Source organism: Acinonyx jubatus, chromosome D1 (assembly GCF_027475565.1).
Source record: "Acinonyx jubatus isolate Ajub_Pintada_27869175 chromosome D1, VMU_Ajub_asm_v1.0, whole genome shotgun sequence".
In the NCBI taxonomy this organism is placed as follows: Eukaryota; Metazoa; Chordata; class Mammalia; order Carnivora; family Felidae; genus Acinonyx; species Acinonyx jubatus.
In genome coordinates, this window is record NC_069390.1 from 60424445 (window position 1) to 60443772 (window position 19328).

General features: G+C 45.2%; 1 protein-coding gene and 1 long non-coding RNA gene across 6 annotated transcripts in view; one reads left to right on the plus strand and one right to left on the minus strand.

The window, feature by feature from the left end:
• The window catches only part of TENM4 (teneurin transmembrane protein 4), a 2866770-nt gene that overhangs the window by 17274 nt on the left and 2830168 nt on the right, over positions 1 to 19328 (minus strand). For all 5 annotated transcript variants that reach the window (XM_053202558.1, XM_053202562.1, XM_053202561.1 and 2 more), the window contains 2 exons: positions 7890 to 8062; positions 2785 to 3020 (listed from right to left, as the gene is read on the minus strand). In XM_053202558.1, coding sequence (XP_053058533.1) covers positions 2785 to 3020; positions 7890 to 8062 — 409 coding nt within the window. The remainder of the gene's footprint in view (positions 1 to 2784; positions 3021 to 7889; positions 8063 to 19328) is intronic.
• LOC128311655 (uncharacterized) lies at positions 1078 to 17495 on the plus strand. The gene is made up of 3 exons (XR_008290169.1): positions 1078 to 2611; positions 12040 to 12658; positions 17336 to 17495. It is a non-coding gene; the product is annotated as an uncharacterized LOC128311655 (long non-coding RNA).

Consider the following 19328-nt stretch of genomic DNA (forward strand, 5'->3'; position numbering starts at 1 on the left):
ATGGGGACAAAAAGCAGCTCCTTCTTGACTCTCTCCTAAAAAGGGAGAGGCCAAGTGGGTCCAGATCCCCTTGCTAGGTCAGCTGGGCTGCTAGGTCAGCACACAATTCAATTTCCTTCCAGAGTCAGGAATACAGGGCTCCCACAAGGGTAGAGGTAAGTCAGGGTTTTTCATAGTTTAATAAAGAAATATACTTTGAGGCCTACTTCTGTATTTGGATCCACCCTTTAGGCATCGGTTGCCCCTGAAACATTGCCAGGTACTCCAAAGCTAAAATGCTGTGTCCCCTCTAATTGGCACATGGCCTTATAGGACATTTGGGCACATTTTCCGACTCTTCCATTGGTCACTGGTTAAGTTTGACACGTAGTAAGGGAAACACAAGAGGAAAGTAGATGATGTAGGTCATATGATACAAAACCGCACATGTGGACTGAGGTAATGAAAGGCCCTCTAGGACCCTGGGTGGTAAAAAAGGCTCAGGTCTAGGAATTAAGGTCAGGATTCCAGCCTCGATTCTGTGGCCAATTTATCTGTGTGACCTTGGGCAAGTGCCATTCCCTGTCCGAGTCTCAATTTCTTCCTCTGTGAAACAACAGGGCTATTGTGAGGACTGAAGAAGCCTGAGTAGATTACCAAACAGAGTTCTGGGCATATAGAAGGTACTGAATTAATGAATGTAATTATTTCCATTAAATGGCAGCAAAGGATCGCATTCTCAGAGAACGTAGAGACGTGTATGTCTCCCCCTTTCCTCCAAACAAATTCTCAAACCTTGAAAATAAGGATTTATAATGATGATGCTGGGACAACTTTAGCTGTGAATGGCCTGCTTATAATAAGGTTGCCTTCCCAGGGGTAATCAAATACAATTGCAGAGCAAAAACAGTGTGGCAGACAATTCCCGTGAAAAATCAGAGGCACCGGAGACTGGAGCTGTGTTCTTTGCCGGGAGGGCAAAGGAAGATTCAGGGTCTGCACCACCAACAATGAGGGGGGCCATTTTAAGGCATCTTTTGCAGGGTCCCCTGTGACTCCTCCCAAGGAGCTGCCACCCAGCCAGCTGCCCCCCCGCCACCCCTGGAGGGCCCCTAGGGAAGGCGAGCTACACCTCTGTGGCAAAATTAATAAAATTGAATTAAGCAGCTCACGGGGGAACCGCCTAATGCTTCCTGTGCTTGGCAGTGGCAGCAATGAGATTATTTTACATCTTTCTTTATTAAAAAAGTTCCCAGTTGTATAAAAAATGAGCTCCATTATGGGGAGGCGCACCCGGATAACATTCTAATTCCACATGCCGTCACTGTGGGTGGCCATTTATTTTGGGAGGACGCGGAGATGCGGCCACCGGACTGGAGCACCATTAATCTCAGGCTGGGAGAGGGACCAATTAAAGCCTGGGAAACTTTTGGTCCAGTTCACACCGCAGAGAGGAAATCCTAATAGCACTAATCACTGCCATTTATTGAGCACCTGGGTTCTACCAGCATTGGGCTAGGTACTTGGAATATATTATCTTGTTTCCGCAGAGGAGTCTGAGACTCAGAGGAGTTGCTCAGGGCTACATGCCAGGCCCAGGCAGGAATCAAACCAAGGTCAAATTTTCCATTTAGCACACTGCCTTAGATGTGCATGAGGGGGCTCCTGGAGAATTCAGACAGGGGGCTCGGGGAGGCTGCAGATGGTGGCGGGCCACAGACAACAAAGACACTTACGGCCTTCCTCAGGGAATCAGTGGAAGGCTCTTTCCCACTTCGGTTTTTGCTAGAGTTCTAGGCTGTTGAGGAGACACAGGAAGGCTTGTTTTGTGGATTCTAGTTGTGTGATATTGGCTGTGTCGAGACAGCGCCAGCCGTGTGGCATGAGGATGCTTCTGTGGTTTTTAGGAGTCAGCAACAATCTCGCTCAGTTCTGTGGTTCCCTTCAGCCCAGCCAGAGCCTACAGAGCAGCTGGGGTCTGCAAGGCGCTGTGCTCAGAACCGGGCTGGTTTCTTCACTTTCACGCTCCCTGTCACCTTCCTTTCTGAAGCTAGAGGGAAAAGAAGTGGGGCACTCGGGCCTGGGGGGCGGGGGCGGTAATAACACTCTGCAGAAACATGGGGGGTGAGGCAGTGAAAGGGCTGGCTCAGGGCATCCACATTCTGAAGAGCACTCTGAAATGCCAGACCACAGATGCCAACCCACTGGCAGCAGGGACAGCTGGGGTTGGGGGTCGTTTTGCTCACTTAGTAAGGGGACAACTGCCTGGAAGGAGTGGAGGATGTGGCTTAGGTTCCAAATAGCTAAACTGGATTCTGCTAGATATTAATAAGAACATAGTAGTAAGAATAGCAGGAACAACAGGAGTAGGTTATTGACCACTTCCTGTGTGCAAGGCTCGGTATGAGGCATTCTGTATATTATTTCCAATTCTTGTCGCAACTTGTAAAATTGATTCATCCTTCCCATTTTTTTTTGGAAAATGAGACTGAGGCTCCGGATGAATGAAATGGCATCACGGACGGGCTGAAATTCAGTCCGGGTATCACAGAAGCTGGAAATCCAACTCAGGCCTAACACCAAAGCCGGTGATCTTGCCACAACGGAAGAGAGATTCGAGATTTCTTATTAAGTGAGGTTTGCCTACTTTACCTTCCTCCTTTGGCAGGGGGCCCAGGAACACTTTCTCCCCCAGGGCCAGTTTCAAGAACAGAACTCAGTTCTCCGGATCGGTCCTCATTCTCTCCCGCTAGGGCCCCAGCCACCCCCAGGGGCGGAGCCCCGCCTGGAGAAGGCCTTGCTCACCCGCAGCCGGCGCCCGAACACGGTGACCTGGCCCCGCGCCTGCTCCTTGCGCTGCCGCCACTCCACCAGGTTGAGGCCGTTGTCGATGGGCAGCGTGACGTTCCGCTTGCCCACAGTGGGGTTGACCGTGCCGGCCAGCAGATGGGGCTCTGTCTGCAGTGCCACCTCCATGCCGTTGGCCAGCAGCAGCCGCAGGGAGCCGTCTGCCCCGATGTAGTAGCTGTTGCGGACCTGGTCTGAGGGACGGGAGAGGAGAGGGACCGTTTCTGCTCAGAAGGGTTGAGGATGAAGGGAGGGGTGTGCACAGCAGAGGGAGGGGTGTGGCTTCTAAATGGGTTTATTTTTCTGACTACGGAAATGAAACATTATCATTGAAGAAAACTAGGACGATACAGGGAGATCGTCCATGATCACAATACCAAAAAAAAAAAAAAGCCACTGTAAATATTTTGTATACTCCTAGACTTCAGAATATTTCTGGGGGCGCCTGGGTGGCTCAGTTAAGCATCTGACTTAAGGCTCAGGTCATGAGTTCGAGCCCCGCATCTAGCTCTGTGCTGACAGCTCAGAGCTTGGAACCTGCTTTGGATTCTGGGTCTCCCTCTCTCTCTGCCCTTTTCCCGCTCGTGCTCTGTCTCTCTCTCAGAAATAAACATTAAAAAAAGAATATTTCTGAATACATTTATAAAGTAATTGCTTATAGTGTGCCACTGATCATTGTATTACATCATTGAATATTTTTCCTAAGTGTTTCTCTCTTTAAAAATTTTTTTAATGCTTGTTTATTTTCGAGAGAGAGAGAGAGAGAGAGAGAGAGAGAGAGAGAGAGGCAGAGAGAGAGGGAGACACAGAATCTGAAGCAGGCTCCAGGCTCCGAGCTGTCAGCACAGAGGCCAACACAGGGCTTGAACTCACCAACCACGAGATCATGACCTGAGCCAAAGTTGGACGCTCAACTGACTGAGTCACCCTGGCCCCCCTCCTAAGTGTTTCTCCTAATGACTGTACAGTATTCCACTATATGGAAATGCCATAATTTATCTAACCAATCCTCAAGTAGATATTCTGATTATTTCTAGCTTTTCATAATTACAAAGTGACACTGCAAATAAACATATTGTAAACATTATGCTAAGTGAAAGAGGTCAGACACAAAAGACCACATAATGTATCAATAACTCCATTTATATGAAATGTCCAGAATAAGACATTAAGTATAGTGAGGGAAAGGCACTGATGGGGAATGGGGAGTGAGCACTTATGGGTACAAGCTTTCTTTTGGGGGAGTGGTAAACATTTTCCAGAACTAGACAGCATTAGTAATTGCATAACTTTGTAAATATACTAAACCCCCCTGAACTGTACACTTTAAAAGGGTGAATTTTAGAGTATGTGAATTATACCTCTATTAAAGCTATATTTTTTGGATAAATCAATGTCTTCGTTTTGGGTTGTTAGGATTACTAGAACAAAGGGTTGAACATTTTTAAGGTTCTTGGTACACACCAGAGTAACTATTCTTTACGTCAAGGTGAAAATAACTCCAGTACTTAAGTTGCTGACGAAATTCCAAATATATATGTATATATATATGTACACACATATATATATACATATATATTTAAGTCATTTTCATATACATACATATGTGCATAGATGAACCAATGATTTAAAAAATATGTCTGATTTTGAAATCTTAGACCTGATTTAAATATTTTAATTAGGATCTTTAGCTCAAAGAAACTTCTGGAGAAGAGCGAATTTCAGCTGTGAAATGCACACAATGCTTTTCTAACACTGGAAACACCTGAGTTAGTGCTTGCAGCCTTCCCCTCTTGCCCTTCCTCAGCTGCTGCTTCTGTCTACACCTGCCCCTCTTCAATAAACTCTAGCCCAAGTCCTCCCTTCAAGGCTATGCTGAACTGTCACCTCTCCCCAGAAGCTTCCCCAGTTCCTTGGTCACAACAAATGCATCCCCCTCCCTTAGCCTCTTGATGGGCCTCACTACTGCTCTGGCAACTGAGGGGTACAGGGTCTACACTCTGTTCTGCTGCACAGAGACTAAGAGCACGCATGGCCTTCAGAGCCATGCTACCAGGGTTCGAGTCCCAGCTCCACCATTCTCTTGCTGCAAGACCCTGGGCAAATTCCTTAATCTCCCATGCCTCTGGTTCTTCATCTGCACCTTGGGGATGAACTGTACTCTTACCTCATAGCATTAGGAGGGATAACGAATATGAAGAGCTGAGAATGGTGCTTGGCATATAGTGAGTGTTATGTAAAAGTGAGCTATTAGTTTTCTTAGTTTTATTAGTTTTATTAGTTTTATTAGTTTTCTGTGCGAGCATTGTACTAGTCACTGCCGTGCAGATCTCTTGTCATCTCTCCTCAGCCTCTACCGCCCCGTGTCACACATCTGTCATAGAGAACTTTTCTGGTACTGATCGTGGGTCTTCAATAGCTCCCCATTGCCTTTAGATCAGTGCTTAAGAGAATGGGTTCTATTTGCCTGGGTCCAAATACCCTACCAGGCGTGTGTCTTTGGACAAGGTACTTAACCTCTTAGTGACTTAAACTGTCTTCATTTGGAAAATGGAGATGTTAATAATACCTCATAGGGTTGTTGTGAGGAGGGAGTAGGTACATGAATGTAAAACACTAACCAACTACTTTATACTTGATAGGTGTTCCAAGATGTTAGCTATCACTGTCGTTAGAGTACGTGCTCAGTAAACATTTGCTGGATTGAACTAGATCCATTCCAGGCTACGTATGTCAAGCAGAAAACAACAACAACAAAAACAACAACAACAAAAAAAACCCCACAAACAACCACAGACACACACAAAAGCAAAAACAAAAACAAACAAAAAACGGATGTAGCTTTGTAGGAAACTGTGGCTAAGTCTTCCCTGTTAGAATGGCATCAGATCAGCCCCGCCCTCTCTCCCTCCCTCCCCCTTCCATCCTTCCCCTTTTCTTCCTCACACATGCAGAATTCTAAGATCTGCCTTAAACTTGGCTATGCATTATTCACTGGCCATCTGTATTTTCCTTCTTTTGAACAGTGAAAAGGCCCGTGTCATTTATCTCTTAAAGCTGCTTCTTGCTGAATGCACATATGTCCATTAGTGGTGACTTTGGATGGAATGGTGTTTGTAGAGGCCCATCTCAAACGAGCCCCATTTAATGTGAGCTGTGACTTCCCAAGCCTGCTCCTCATTAGCGGTTCCTCCTTATTTCTTCCCATAGTTCAGACATAAGATGCAGCTGAAAACACTTTTTACCAAGCCTCTACTGAGGTGGTTGCAAAACGGAGCATGCAAGCCTGGTATGAGGGAAGGAGAGGAGCTTGGCAGAAGCACCAAAGAGGAAAAACAGGTACCACATTTCCTGGATTCCCCGATGAATTTTTCCTTTTCCCACTTCAGTGTTTGTGAAATCGGAATGTGTCTTAAGTCCTTGCATGAATTTTGAGCCGTGTGTCTCCCCTCCTCCCCAAGCTGAAAAGTTGCTATTGAATTGATGGTACATTTTAAAAGTGAGGAAATATGGCACTTTTGAATGGAAAAAAAAAAAAAAAGAGTTGCCTAAAGGTAAGAAAGACTGCATTAACTTTTGAGAAAAATGCAGCAAGCCAGCTTAGAGGTGTGCAGGGGATAAGACGGTTCTTAACCACAGGGAGGGACAAGATGTCTGAACAATCTGTGGCCCTGCTGTCCTCGGCCAGGCAGAGCCCTGGCTGGCTCGGAATCGGCACCTTCTCCTGGCAATAACTCAGTCCGAGCATAAACACCGTGAGTGTGTCCCAACCCACTGCTATAGGTGCTGGTGGGGAAGGAACCGCAAGATACTGCTTCTCTTTCTTCTGACCGAGAACCACTACTGTTCTTTGAGCTTCTTTAAAGGCACTGTATTACATGTGGGAGTAGAAGCGGTTGTGGCAATATACAGTTATTTTCTTATGGTAAATCCAAGTGCCAGTTATTAAATAATTAGTTAATGAATCCAGCAAGAACTTACTGAGTTGTATTATGGGCCTGGCCCATGTTGGGCACTCTGTGTACACTGTAAAGGGACTGTCTGGGCAACGCTTACGAGGCAGCTACGGTAACTCGGCCCCATTTCCCAGCCCCAGAGACTGAGGCTCAGAGAAGAGTGACTCCACCCAATTCACACAGGTAGGAACTGAAACCGTAGGCACAGAGATCCCCCAGTCTGTCTACTCCAGAGCTTTTTTCTGCTCCTTGCACTGCCTCACACCATTCAACACGGCTTCAACTTGCTTTCGTTTCCTCAAGGAGAAAATCAAGGGCCCCCATGATGTGGTGGCAGAGTCAGGACTAGAATCTGGGCCTGTGACTCCCAGCCCAAGCCTCTTTTTACTACTTGTGTCAAAGCTTTTGGGAGCACAAAAAGCCATCAGGAGAGTGGCGAAAAAAATCAAGGCTCTCCCTAGTGATAGCTTCCTCTTTTTTTCATGCTTACTAGATCCAATGAAGTTGTGAGCTCCATCCTGGGTCACCACCTCCCGTGAGGACAACCAAGGCAGACAGTCTGCAGCCAGATTTCATCACTGTGATTTCCCTAAAGCTCAAAGATCAACTCCTACCAGGGATTACTTGATGAACGCAGACGAGAAGGGCCTTTTCTCTGTGGAAGCCTAGAGAAGGCACGGACTGTTCTCACCTGAGCTTCAGGGAGGACTTCTCCATGCCTAGGTCCCTTTCATGGTTAGGCATAATCATTATTGTCCTTTGTCCTCACCCACACCAGTGTGAGAGCAAGCCTTTAACCTGGGAGCCATTAGAATGGCGGAATAGTGAGGGCATCTGGATTAGCAGCTAGTGGACTGTCGACCCTTTGTTCTCATGATGATGGGATGAGACAAGGGACTGTCACTCTGAGGCTTCTGGGAGAGAATATACAGGACTCGGGCTGGTGTGTTTTGCACATTCGAATGCAACACAGAGAGAAACCAGTTGTAATGCTCTGCTACTAAAGCTGCCCGGCTCTAGTAGCAGCTTGTTTCTGGTATCATCGTCTTCCAAAGGGGTCTCTTCACCCCCCTGCCTCAAAGTCCCCACGCCTCCCACCCGGCTCACCTTGCAGCAGTGTATAGAAGGCACCGGAAGCAGACAGGTTGGTGGTTATGGTGACATCATCCTTGCTGGAGGTCTCTACCTGGACATGCACTGAGCTGTCTGTATCGCTTCGGAAACTGCTCACCTGGCCAGTGGGGAAGGTCACATTTGTCAGGCGGCCAAAGCTGTCATACCTGAAAACCAAGGGGTGGCTCTGAGTAACGGAAATATAATGGTGCCATGGCCGGAACTTGGCGCGTTCCACCTGGTGCCACAGTTTTGCACGTTCTGCTTTTCTCTCTGGTTAGATACACTGTCGTGTCTCCTACACCTCCTTGCACACAGTTTCCAGGAAGGGGCTCCACTGGTTGACATCTGACCGCAGGCAGAGGACTTACCTCTCTGAGTCTTCCTCTGCTAATTCTATAAAGCAGAGATGACAACCCCCGCCCTGCCTCCCTCCCAGGATTACTGCGAGGAACCTGCGGCAGGGGCCTGTGGCTACAAACTTACACCCACCCATGTGGTGTGACAAGATGGCGGCCATCTGAGGCTGCTGACCCAAAGTCTTAAAGCCAGGGCACTCCCAGAGGTGACAGGGTCAAACTTGATGCTTGAATAACCCTCTCAAAACCCAGAGAAATGGTTATACAGGCTTTTCCTGAACACCACAAGAGATGGGGCTTCCTACAAAGCTACGGACCCTGGAGAAAGGGGGCTCTGAATTCAAACCAGGACTCTGCTCCCATATAACGAGGCTAAACAGACGAGCTCTTGCATCCTCTTCCCGTCTAGATTTCACGTCAGGCACCAAGCAGTTACGCATATATCTGCAGTTGTCAGGACTCACAGCTTTGCTCTGCTGGCATCTTTTTGAAGCATCACAATTGAATCTTAATTCCCTTTTCCATCTCTGATAATAATAAAAGAAATGCCTACCATTACTGAACACCCACAACATATCAGGCATAGTGCTTTTCATACATCCTTTCCCTTAATCCTTGCTACTAGTCTAAACGGTATAAATGATCTCCTTTTTGGAGGAGGTTCAGAAAAGTGGAGTCACCTGCTCAAGGTCACACAGATAGTAAGTGTGGTGGAGTCAAAACTCAAAGTCAGATTTATCTGCTTCCAGGGTCCCACTTGCTTCTCTGCCTTGAGTGAGCATTTCTGTAGCATCCATTTGCAAACCTCTGTTGGTGTGCCCTACCTGCGGCAAAGTGGCTGGGAGATGGTAGGGAGTAGGCTTTTAACACTCAGTTACAGTTTTTAATTGCGGGAGGCTGAAGTGCAAAAAGGTAGGTATAATAGCCTTTTTGCACCTGTGTGCGAATGGGAAAAAACTTCTTCGTCCAGATGTTAGTGTTTCTGACTTCTGGTCGTACTGAAGCTCACATGCAAGTTCAGTTTTGTGTCTCCCTGGTGGACTCTTCCCCCTGCTTTGCTCTCACTATTGCCGTGAAGCTGGCCTCTGGGCCCCGAGGGATTTGATGGCTGGCCAAATGAAAGGCTCCAGAGTTCAGCTCAGTCCTGGCTCTTCCCATGATCCTCCAGCTGCACCTGGTTTCCAGATGCCTCGGGTGCTGCTGCTTCGACCGCTTCAGGTGAGACTTGGGAGGTGAGACCAGATAGGTGTTTGCTGAGCAATTTTTTGCCCAAGGTCAGATATAGGTGCTGCATGGATTGTGCCTTCTACCAACTCTTTCTGTCCCTGTGCCTGGTACTAACCGTGGGACTCTTTACGCTGAATGCCAACAGTCCCTGGCCGGGACAGTCTGCCACAGACAAAGGTGCTGGTTACATGAATCACCCAGGTCCTTGATCCAAGACTAACTCTGGGGGAAATTGAATCTCTCGGTTGCTGAGGCCTGAGGAAGGGGGATGCAAGCGCTTTCCAGGATGGCAACAACACAGATCTGTACCACATACCTTGGGCTTGGTCTCCGCTGGGCAAGGGTGTGGGCTGTATCAGTCCTTGGGCTCTCCTATAGGTACCTTTGGCGCTTTGGAAAACTGTTTCTTGTCACGATTTCTCATTTTTCTTCCTTAGTACGGAGTCAGAGTCTTGTAAGAAAATGTCAGTCTGGCTTAGGGGAGGGTGACCATGTGGCTTAAAGCCCGGATTGGAGGGTCACAGGTATAAGGTGCCCCTCAGAGCTGGGTGAGGAGGTGATTCTGAGACACTGCTGCTAGGAAGGAGGGTGAGTCTTGGGGTGAAGATCTGGAAGTTTGTCCTAAAGCCTCTCTCCTGGAGATGCTCTCAGAGCTCTGCTCCCTTTAACTCTAGGAGAGGCGGTTTTCTTTTCAACTCTTTGTGGCTGCTGGAAATTTGAATAGGAAGGGATTGTACAAAAATGTACGATTTTTAGAGTGGTTATCTCTGGGAGGTAGAATTACTGGTGGTATTTTATATCCCAAAGATCTTAAAATAATGACCATGGATTATTTTCATAATCAGCAAAGTGCTGTGACAACCCAAATACTGCCATGTACAGAGAAGTCATGAGCGTGGCCATCTTGGGGGAAGAGGCCCTTTTAAATTACTGGCATTTGGGGCACCTGGGTGGCTCAGTCACTTAAGCATCTGACTTCAGCTCAGGTCATGATCTCATGGTTTGTGAGTTCAAGCCCCATGTCAGCCTCTGTGCTGACAGCTTGGAGCCTGGAGCCTGCTTCAGATTCTGTCTCCCTCTTTCTCTGCCCCTCCCCGACTTGTGCTCTGTCTCTCTCTCTCTCCCCTCTCTCTTTCTCTCTCAAAAATAAACATTAAAAAATTTAAGTTACTGGCATTTATGGAAGTCTCACATATAGGACATCTGCCAACACCTATCTCCAGACCTTTACAGTAAATATTACTAGGGTACCCTAAATTTCTGAGCTCAAAATCAAGACCCACCCTGCTCCCACCCCAGAAACTGGCTCAGCCTGGTCACTGTACTTATGTCTGTGGGCTATGAGTATTCTGAGTCTTGTCAGATCCTGAGTTACCTTAAATCGGCAAGAAGACCCATTTCAGTTCAACAGGTTTATGGGATGGATATGCTATTCTAGTCTGCTTCTCTGAACACCTGTTATCCATGTACATACTCTTTATTGAGACGACTTACTCAGACTATCTAATTTCCTGATCTAACTGGATACAAAAGATTTTATTACATCACGCAAGATACTTAGCAAGGAGTTTTAGGGGCGCCTGGGTGGCTCAGTCAGTTAAGTGTCCGGCTTCGGCTCAGGTCATGATCTTGGGGTTTGTGAGTTCGAGCCCTGCGTTGGGCTCTGTGCTGACAGCTTGGAGCCTGGAGCCTGCTTCAGATTCTGTGTCTCCCTCTCTCTCTGCCCCTCTCCTGCTCACACTCTCTCAAAAATGAATAAATGTTTTAAAAAAAGGAGTTTTAGAGTTTTAAAAATAACAATTGATAGGGAGATCATGGATTAGGGGTCACATGTCACTTCAATACTGCTTTAATATGGCCTTGCTCCAATGACACCACGTAAAGCTTTCCCTGGTTTCTCTCTTGTCCCTTCTCCCAGTAATACACTGGCAGAGCTGCATCGCAGAATGGGTCCCCTGCTCTGTAACAGCTCACGTACAAGCTGTCACCTGCTTCAGCCTGGGGTGCTTAAGTCAGGACAGGACTGTGGTGTCAGACAGGCTGGGAACGTTAGTTGAACAAATGAATGACTGCACAATTGGATACGTGAGGCCCCTTTGTTGCTCTGTGGGGAAGGGGAGACATGATTCATTTACATACACACTATCTCCTGTAGGACTTGAGAGAGGCCTGATGCACAGTGGGTACCTGGCAAGCATCTGATGAACGCACACAAAGACGGAAACAGCTACTCTCACTAAATGATACTTCAGCAATCTCCATAGGCATCTCCCCAGAGCTCCGGTCTCCAAGACAGAAAGAGCCTTTGCATGAAGGCAGACAATTGTAATTATTATTGAAGGTAGCCTGTAATACATAATTAAATTGAGCTTGAAGAAGATACAATGAAAAGCCTCATGCCATCAAGATCTGGTTTTCATTTTATACGAGATGGCCGAAAACCAGTAATTTCCACTCCTTACATTTTCCATTAGAGGGACTGAATGTCTTAATTAAATGAACATCAAATAGAACAGCCAATTTATAGAATTTTCTTGTCTCTTATTCATTCATTTCAGTGCCTTCCAGAGCCTGGGAAATGCCACTGGATCTCCCTGCTGCCTGATCAATAACTGTGATTAGCCCATCAGAACACTGCTGTTTCTGGCTCAGCAGGGAAAAACTGGAGTTGCCCATCTGGGGAACCCTGAACACCTAGGTGCCACGCCCCCTCTGTGGAGCCCTTTCTCTTCCTGCTACAGAGCTGCTGACAGAAAGATAGCACCACTGGACAAGTTGGGACAGTTTTGCCCCCTCTCTGGATTCCAAGTGGCTGCTTCAAACCCTGGCCCTGCGATTGGGTGACTTTGGGACAGTGGCTTAGTTCTGTCTGTTTTGGCTCTAAAGAACTGGCAAATTTCTTTCTTTCTAACCAAGAGGAAGGAATGTGTTAATATGGGAAAGCCCTTGGAGTCAGACGTTCTAGGCTTTGAATACAGGCTCTACACTTGCCAGCAATGAATGATAACCCTAGAGGATGGGCACTCAGTTCTCTTTTCCTGTGAACCATCAACCCCCTACAAATGACATGATTTCAGGCAGGTTATATAACACAACCTCTGGGAGCTTCTGTTTTCTCCTCTATAAAATGAAGACAGTGACACCTGTCTCAGGAAGATACTGTGAAGTTCAAATAAGGTAACATGCTTAAAATGAAATGCAAATTTTTCATCAGGGCCTGCCGGACCACAGGAGACTGCCTTCCCCACCATGTCGACTCCCTGATGGGAGAAGGGACTTTGGTCGCAAACGTATCCCAGAATTTAGAAGAGTGCCTGGCATGTAGTCGATGTTCAATAACGTAAAAGAATGTTGGCTGAAGGACCTACTCTTTCCTGCTTCTCTTTCCAATTTCACTTTGAACTCTACTCTTCCATACTTCCTGTGTTCCACTGCATCTGCTTCCATTCTCCATACACGCCATGTTCAATCCAGGCTCAGAGTGCTCACACTTAGTGTTCCTTTTGCAGAGAATGTTCTTCCCTCCAATCTTTGTATGGCTAGTTCCTTTCATTACTCACATTTCAGTTCAAATGTTATCACTTCAGTCAGGCCTTCCTTTAAATAGATAGGTCCTCCCATCTTGGCCACATTTTCTGATTTTATTGTTTTCATTACATATTATCTTATTTATGTGTTTATCTGTCTCTTCCAACTATAATATAAGCTCTATGAGGACAGGGACCTTGTCTGTATTCTCATGCCTAGGAGACTATGCAGAATATAAAAGGCACTCAATACTTATTTCTTAGATGAATGAATGAATGAATGAATGAATAATAAAGAGTAGATATTATTACTGGCTTTTCAAGATATGGATTAAGAAAAACTAAGAATTTCCTTCCTTTCACCTCACCCCTTCCATATGAGGAAGGGAAAGTTCACAAATACCCATAGATTGATTACCTTTTAGGTACCAAGCACTATGCCCATAACCATCTTTGAGGTAGGCATTATTGTTGTCATTTCACAATTGGTGAAGCTGAGGCTCAGAAAGAATAAATAACTTGTCTAAGATCACACAGCTACTTGAGGACTATAGATTCAAAGTCAAGTCTGTCTGTCTGACCTTAAAGTCTGTGTTCTTTCATCAAGCTTCCCATAAGTGATGCTGTTTCAGGGAAAAACCTTTGTGTTCATCACTATGTTATAGAAAACATTGTGTTTGGAAATCTCAAGTGGGTCAAGAAGACTGATAGTTTTCTGTTCAAGGTGTTTGCTTTGATATCACTGCAAGTGAATTTGCCATGATGCACTCCCCCCCACACACACACATATTCAGGGGGTATGATGGAGATGGCCAGATGGTTGGCTTTTCATTATTTTTTTCCACTGATTTTTCTTCACTCCATTTTCCCAAAGCATCTTTGGAGAATGGGGAAAGAAAACACATAAAAGATTCATACAGTTGCCGTGAACTTGGCTCTCAGAAGAGGACCGCTAAAGGTTATCTTCACACACACTGCAAGGCTTTCTTCTTCACACTCAATATTTCACATCTCAAGCCACTTACTATGTTGCAGCTGGTGAGGAAAATGCCAAACTGCTTCTCTGATACTAACTTTTGCTGACTGGGATTTTTTAGTTGGAAAATAGAGATTTGATTTTTATGAATTTCATCTATGACTGTTTCAAATGCCACCACTGCCAACGAGAGGAATTGGATACCATATCCTCTGTGAATAATTAGAATTCACAGCCCATGCACATGGATAGTTCCCTTGGCCTCAGGTTACTATAAAAGATGGCACTGCTACATCATTATCTTCTCCAAAACTGTACCAGAGCCAGGGTACTTTTTGGATTCTGCAATTAAAACTTATGCTTGCTGCTAATTTCCTACAGAATTAAGTCCCACCAATGCATTTTAGCCTTGAGGATTTCTAACATCTGGTACACCCTACCGATGGTAGGTCTGATCTCTCACTGATGTTGTACCTGAAGCAGTGCATCTGGTGGAAAGGATTCAGGGAGATCTGTGATTGAATCCTGGCTCTGCCACTTGGGTGTATGAGGTCACAGAGCCAGTCAGTGTCTGTGCTGGTTATCCTCTCTCCCCTCAGATCCATTCTGCGCTTTTCTCTGTACCCAGAGGAGCTGACTACATCACTGCCCCTCCTCCCCCCACCGTACTCCCCTGCTTTCTGGCTTGTTTCTGGTTGGATTCAGTCAATGGTAGGCATTGGCAAGAGACTTGGTGTTAAGAGGGGCCTTCCTTATTCCTGATCTACTTCAGTGCCATATTTCTAATAGCGGCTTCATCTGTCCATAATTATAATTTTTATGAGATAGCTACTTATTCACGGTTATATGGCTTCCACTGGGCTTCAGTAACAACATCCTATTTCTGCCCTGCCTTGCCCTTAAGCCTCAGGGTTGGTCAAGGTTGTTCACTGTTTTTAATGCCTGAGTGCCTCACCATTCTTTCTTGGTTCTCTTATCCCTGCCTATACATCTATACCTCCATAACATTTCTTTATGTGAAAGATATTTTTCCTGGGTATAGAAGTCTGGTTGTTTTTGTCCCCCTTTCAGCATTTCTGTCTTCTCGCTTGCATGGCTTCTGATGAGAAGTCTGCTGTAATTCTTATCTTTGTTCCTCTATATAAAATGCCTCCCCCTCCATCTGCTTTAAAGATTTTCTCTTTTTCTTTTGTATTTTGAATAGATGACTAAGATGTGTGTGTGTGTGTGTGTGTGTGTGTGTGAACTTTGCTTGGTGTTTTCTGAACTTTTTGGGTCTGTGGTTTGGTGTCCATAATTATATTACTTCTCCAAATATTTCTTCTGCCTTGCTCTTTTGCTCTTCTCCTAGAATTCTAATTATGGGTGGTCCCTGACTTATGATATTTTGTTATGAATTTTTGACTTAATTAAAAAAATTTTTTATTAACAAAAAAATTTTTTTTGAAGGAGAGAAACAGAGTGCGAGCTGGGGAAGGGCAGAGAGAGTGGGAGACTCAGAATCTGAAGCAGGCTTCAGCTCTGAGCTGTCAGGACAGAGCCAAACTGAGGGCTTGAACTCACAAGCTGTGAGATCATGACTTGAGCTGAAGTCGGACTCTTAACTGATTGAGACACTCTGAGCCCAACTGAGGGCTTGAACTCACAAGCTGTGAGATCGTGACTTGAGCTGAAGTCGGACTCTTCACTGACTGAGACACTTAGGTGACCTGATTTTTTGACTTTATGATGGTTCAAAAGTGATATGAACTCCGGAGAAACTGTACTTCGAATTATGAATTTTGTCTTCTCCCAGTCTAGTGATGTGACACCCTCTCGTGATGCTGGGCAGCAGGGAGACACAGCTCCCAGTCAGTCACCTGAATCACGAGGGTAAACATCCCATAATTGACAACCATTCTGCACCCATACAGCCATTTCTGTTTTTCACTTTCAGTACAGTATGTAATAAATTACATGAGATACTCAACACTTCACTATAAAATAGGCTTTGTATTAGATGCTTTTGCCCAACTGGAGACTATTGGAAATGTTCTGAGCACATCTAAGGTAGGCTAGGCTAAGCTACAATGTTTGGTAGGTTAGGTGTATTAAATTCATTGACTTAGAATATTTTCAACTTATGGTAAAGTCTGTCAGGATGTGATCCCACTGTAAGTCGAGGAAGATCCCTATATGTGTATTAGACAAGTTGATATTGCCTAGCTTTTGGATGTCTGGGTTCTGTATCTTTTTTTTTCCACTATTTTTTTTCTCTTTATATTTCAGTTTGGGTAGTTTCTATTGACCCATCTTCTTCCTTCAGCTGTCTCCATCTACTGATAAGCCCATTAAAGGCATTCTTCATCTCTGGAACTTGTTTTCATTTCTAGATGTTTATTTGATTTTTTTCTTACGGTTTCCACTTCTCTGCTGAAAATATCCATCTGATCTTTCATAGTGTTCACCTTTTCCATGAGATCTTTTAACGTTATGGTTATTTTAAATTCCCTGAAAGACAGCTTCAATATCTGTGTCATATCTAAGTGTGGTTCTGATGATTCCTTTGTCTCTTGGGAGTGTGTTGTGTTTTCTAGCCTTTTTGTATGTTCAGTTGAAAGTGTGACATCTTGTGTACTACACTAGAAAATGAGGTAACAGGTTTTATGCCTGGAAATGAGTAGGAGCTTCCTTCTGCTAGGACTTTAGTGAAGGGGTTTGAGTTAATTCAGTTAGGATTTGGGCTGGCTTTGAAGTTTGATGTTTCTCTGGTTGACCTTAGTAGGCTTTAAGTTCCTCTAGTGATGCCTTGTGTTTAGGGAGCTAAACTAGTTTGTCAGACGACTTTTTTTTTCCTCAGTGTCAACTCCATCTTAAGCGTTAAAACCCCTTTCTGTGCTGTGCCTCAGGAAGGGTCTCTTTCCAGCCCTTATCCCTCTCTTACCTCATTCATGGTACTATTCTGCTTTCCATTGTTGTGTTTAGCTTTTTAGCTAAACTATGGGGGTGGGTGGTGAGCATGAGAGTTCTCTCTCGTTCTGAGTAAGCCTCGGTCTTATGTAACCATGTGTCCCGAGTCTCAAAAATGTAGCCTCTTCAGTGAGTGCTACTGCCCCCCGTCAGGTTGTAATTCTGGACCCATTGCCTATCCCCCTCCCCTCCTAACAGAAGTTAAAATTTTTTTTCTTCCCTTATTCAGCGGCAGTGGGTCTCCACCAGTGCCTAGGGAGGACAGTGGTGGCTGCCTTTCTCTCCACAGATGAAGGCTTTTGTTCCATATGGGAAATAAAGTGGGTTGGGATGGGAACAGAAGGCAGGACCTCCCAAGTTTACCACAGTAGACACTTACATCTTTCTCTACTCTTTTCTTAGAGTTACCTGGTCAGGCTGTGGAGAGAAATCATGGAGAGGATGTGGACTCTCTCACCCATTGTCTGCAGCCTCTAAGGGCTTCAAGCTCTCTTGTCAGTTTACACTTAGCCTTCATAAATCTGCCAAACCACCCTAGCTGATCTCTTGTTACCAGTTGTGTTAACCCCAGGTAAGCTAGTGCTCACGTCTTGGCTGTCTCTTCAGGAGTCTCTCTCCCTGGATTTGGTTAGGTGGTTGCCCTGTGAGCTTAGAGAAGTTTAAGAAAAACTCATGAATTTGCCATTTGCCTGGCTTATTCCTACTGTTAAGTTTGGGAATGATGTACTTTCTAGCTCTTACATCCTCCAGTGAAACCCTTAAGCCAAGTGTCATTACTTGAACCACTTGAATTCTATGTCCTGCTGGGCACACAGATAATGCTGGAGCTGGGATTTGATACTCTTATCGCTACAGCCTATTTTTCCTCCCTTCTTTATTTCCCTTTCCTGTATTTACATTTCATTCATAAAATATTTACTGAGCACCTACTAGGTGGCAAGCCCTAAGCCTGATACAGAGACAAATTAGTATTTAGTGTGAGCATAACTATGACAGAAGCTGTCACAGGGCACCATGGGATACCAGAGCCACTTACCCCTGTTAAACTTAGGAAAGCTGGCTGGTCATACCCACCCAGCAAGCGAATTTTGGAACCTGCCTCGTGCTCATGAGGCCATTTTCTTAGCCACTGAATGCCATCTGGCCAGGAGCCCAAGTCTGAAATTAATGATACCACACATTGGAGATGAGGATTGCATTACAGAGTTCTTTGAGGTTTTCTGCCAGCAGACCTGTAGGTTGACGAGAGGAAAGTAACCTTCATTCCCCAGAACTGTGAACTCCTAAGTAGACTTGCTCTGAAGTGTGTTGTGTTTATGATAGATGCATTATTTAATCTGTTGAAAGGATCAATAAAGCCAACTTAAAACTTGTTTCAGTAATAGCCTGTGCTACAGGCAGGCCTGGGCTGATTTTTAAAAAAAATATTAGAGCATTTGGGTTGGAATCCACTAAACTGCCTCACGGAGCTAAAAGCAGAAAATTCACTAGAGCAATGGTGCATTGGCAAAATCTGTCAAAATGTGTGTTAAGAAACACCACAATAATGATAATACTGCATCTTTACTTCTTGAGAGCTTCACGGTTTACAAGCATTTTTTACCTTTAGTGTTTGTCTAGTTTTTTTGATCCCCATAATGACCCTGAAATGGGGTAAGGGAGGCATGATTTCTGTCTGGTTGAAACCTAGGTCTGGAAACCAGTCAGCCAGCCCCTGAGTCACAGGGCTAATATTCAGTGAAAACCGGTATCTGGGACCTTTGCTTTGCTCACAGTCTGAGCTGAACCATTTTTTCATGACCCACTCTGCACGCCTTTTTTCAGCCCATTTTGGATATTCTTATGGACCTGACCCCTTCCTAGTTCTGCCCTGATCTCTCAGACTCCACCCTTGATTCTGCTCCCCTGCTATGAACTTTAATTCCCACCTACTTTCGTCACAACTTTTGTTTGCTCCCTTGACTAGTTTCCTTGCAGCTGTTCCCCGGTAATACCTTTCATGCCTGAATAATATTTCTGCAATTACTGGTACATCCACTTGTATTGCTTGAAGTGACGTCATCGATGATGATGATGGTAGTGGTGGTGACAGCAGCAGCAGTTCTCAGTTGATTCCTTACGGTGAGTAAGACACTGACTTTTCCATATTTTATCTCATTGAAATTTTGAACCTCAGACTATCCCATGAAATAGTACTATTTTTATCCCTACCATACAGATAAGTCACAAAGAACTTAGGTGAACCCAGTCGGGGTGGATGAAAGGACATGGATTTGTGTTCTGGCTCTGCAATGTACTCCCTGTGTAATTTTAGACTGCTCCCTAATCTCTCTGTGTTCCTAATCCCTCAATTTGTTCATTGGTAACAAAATGGCGGATGATTAATTTCTCTGGT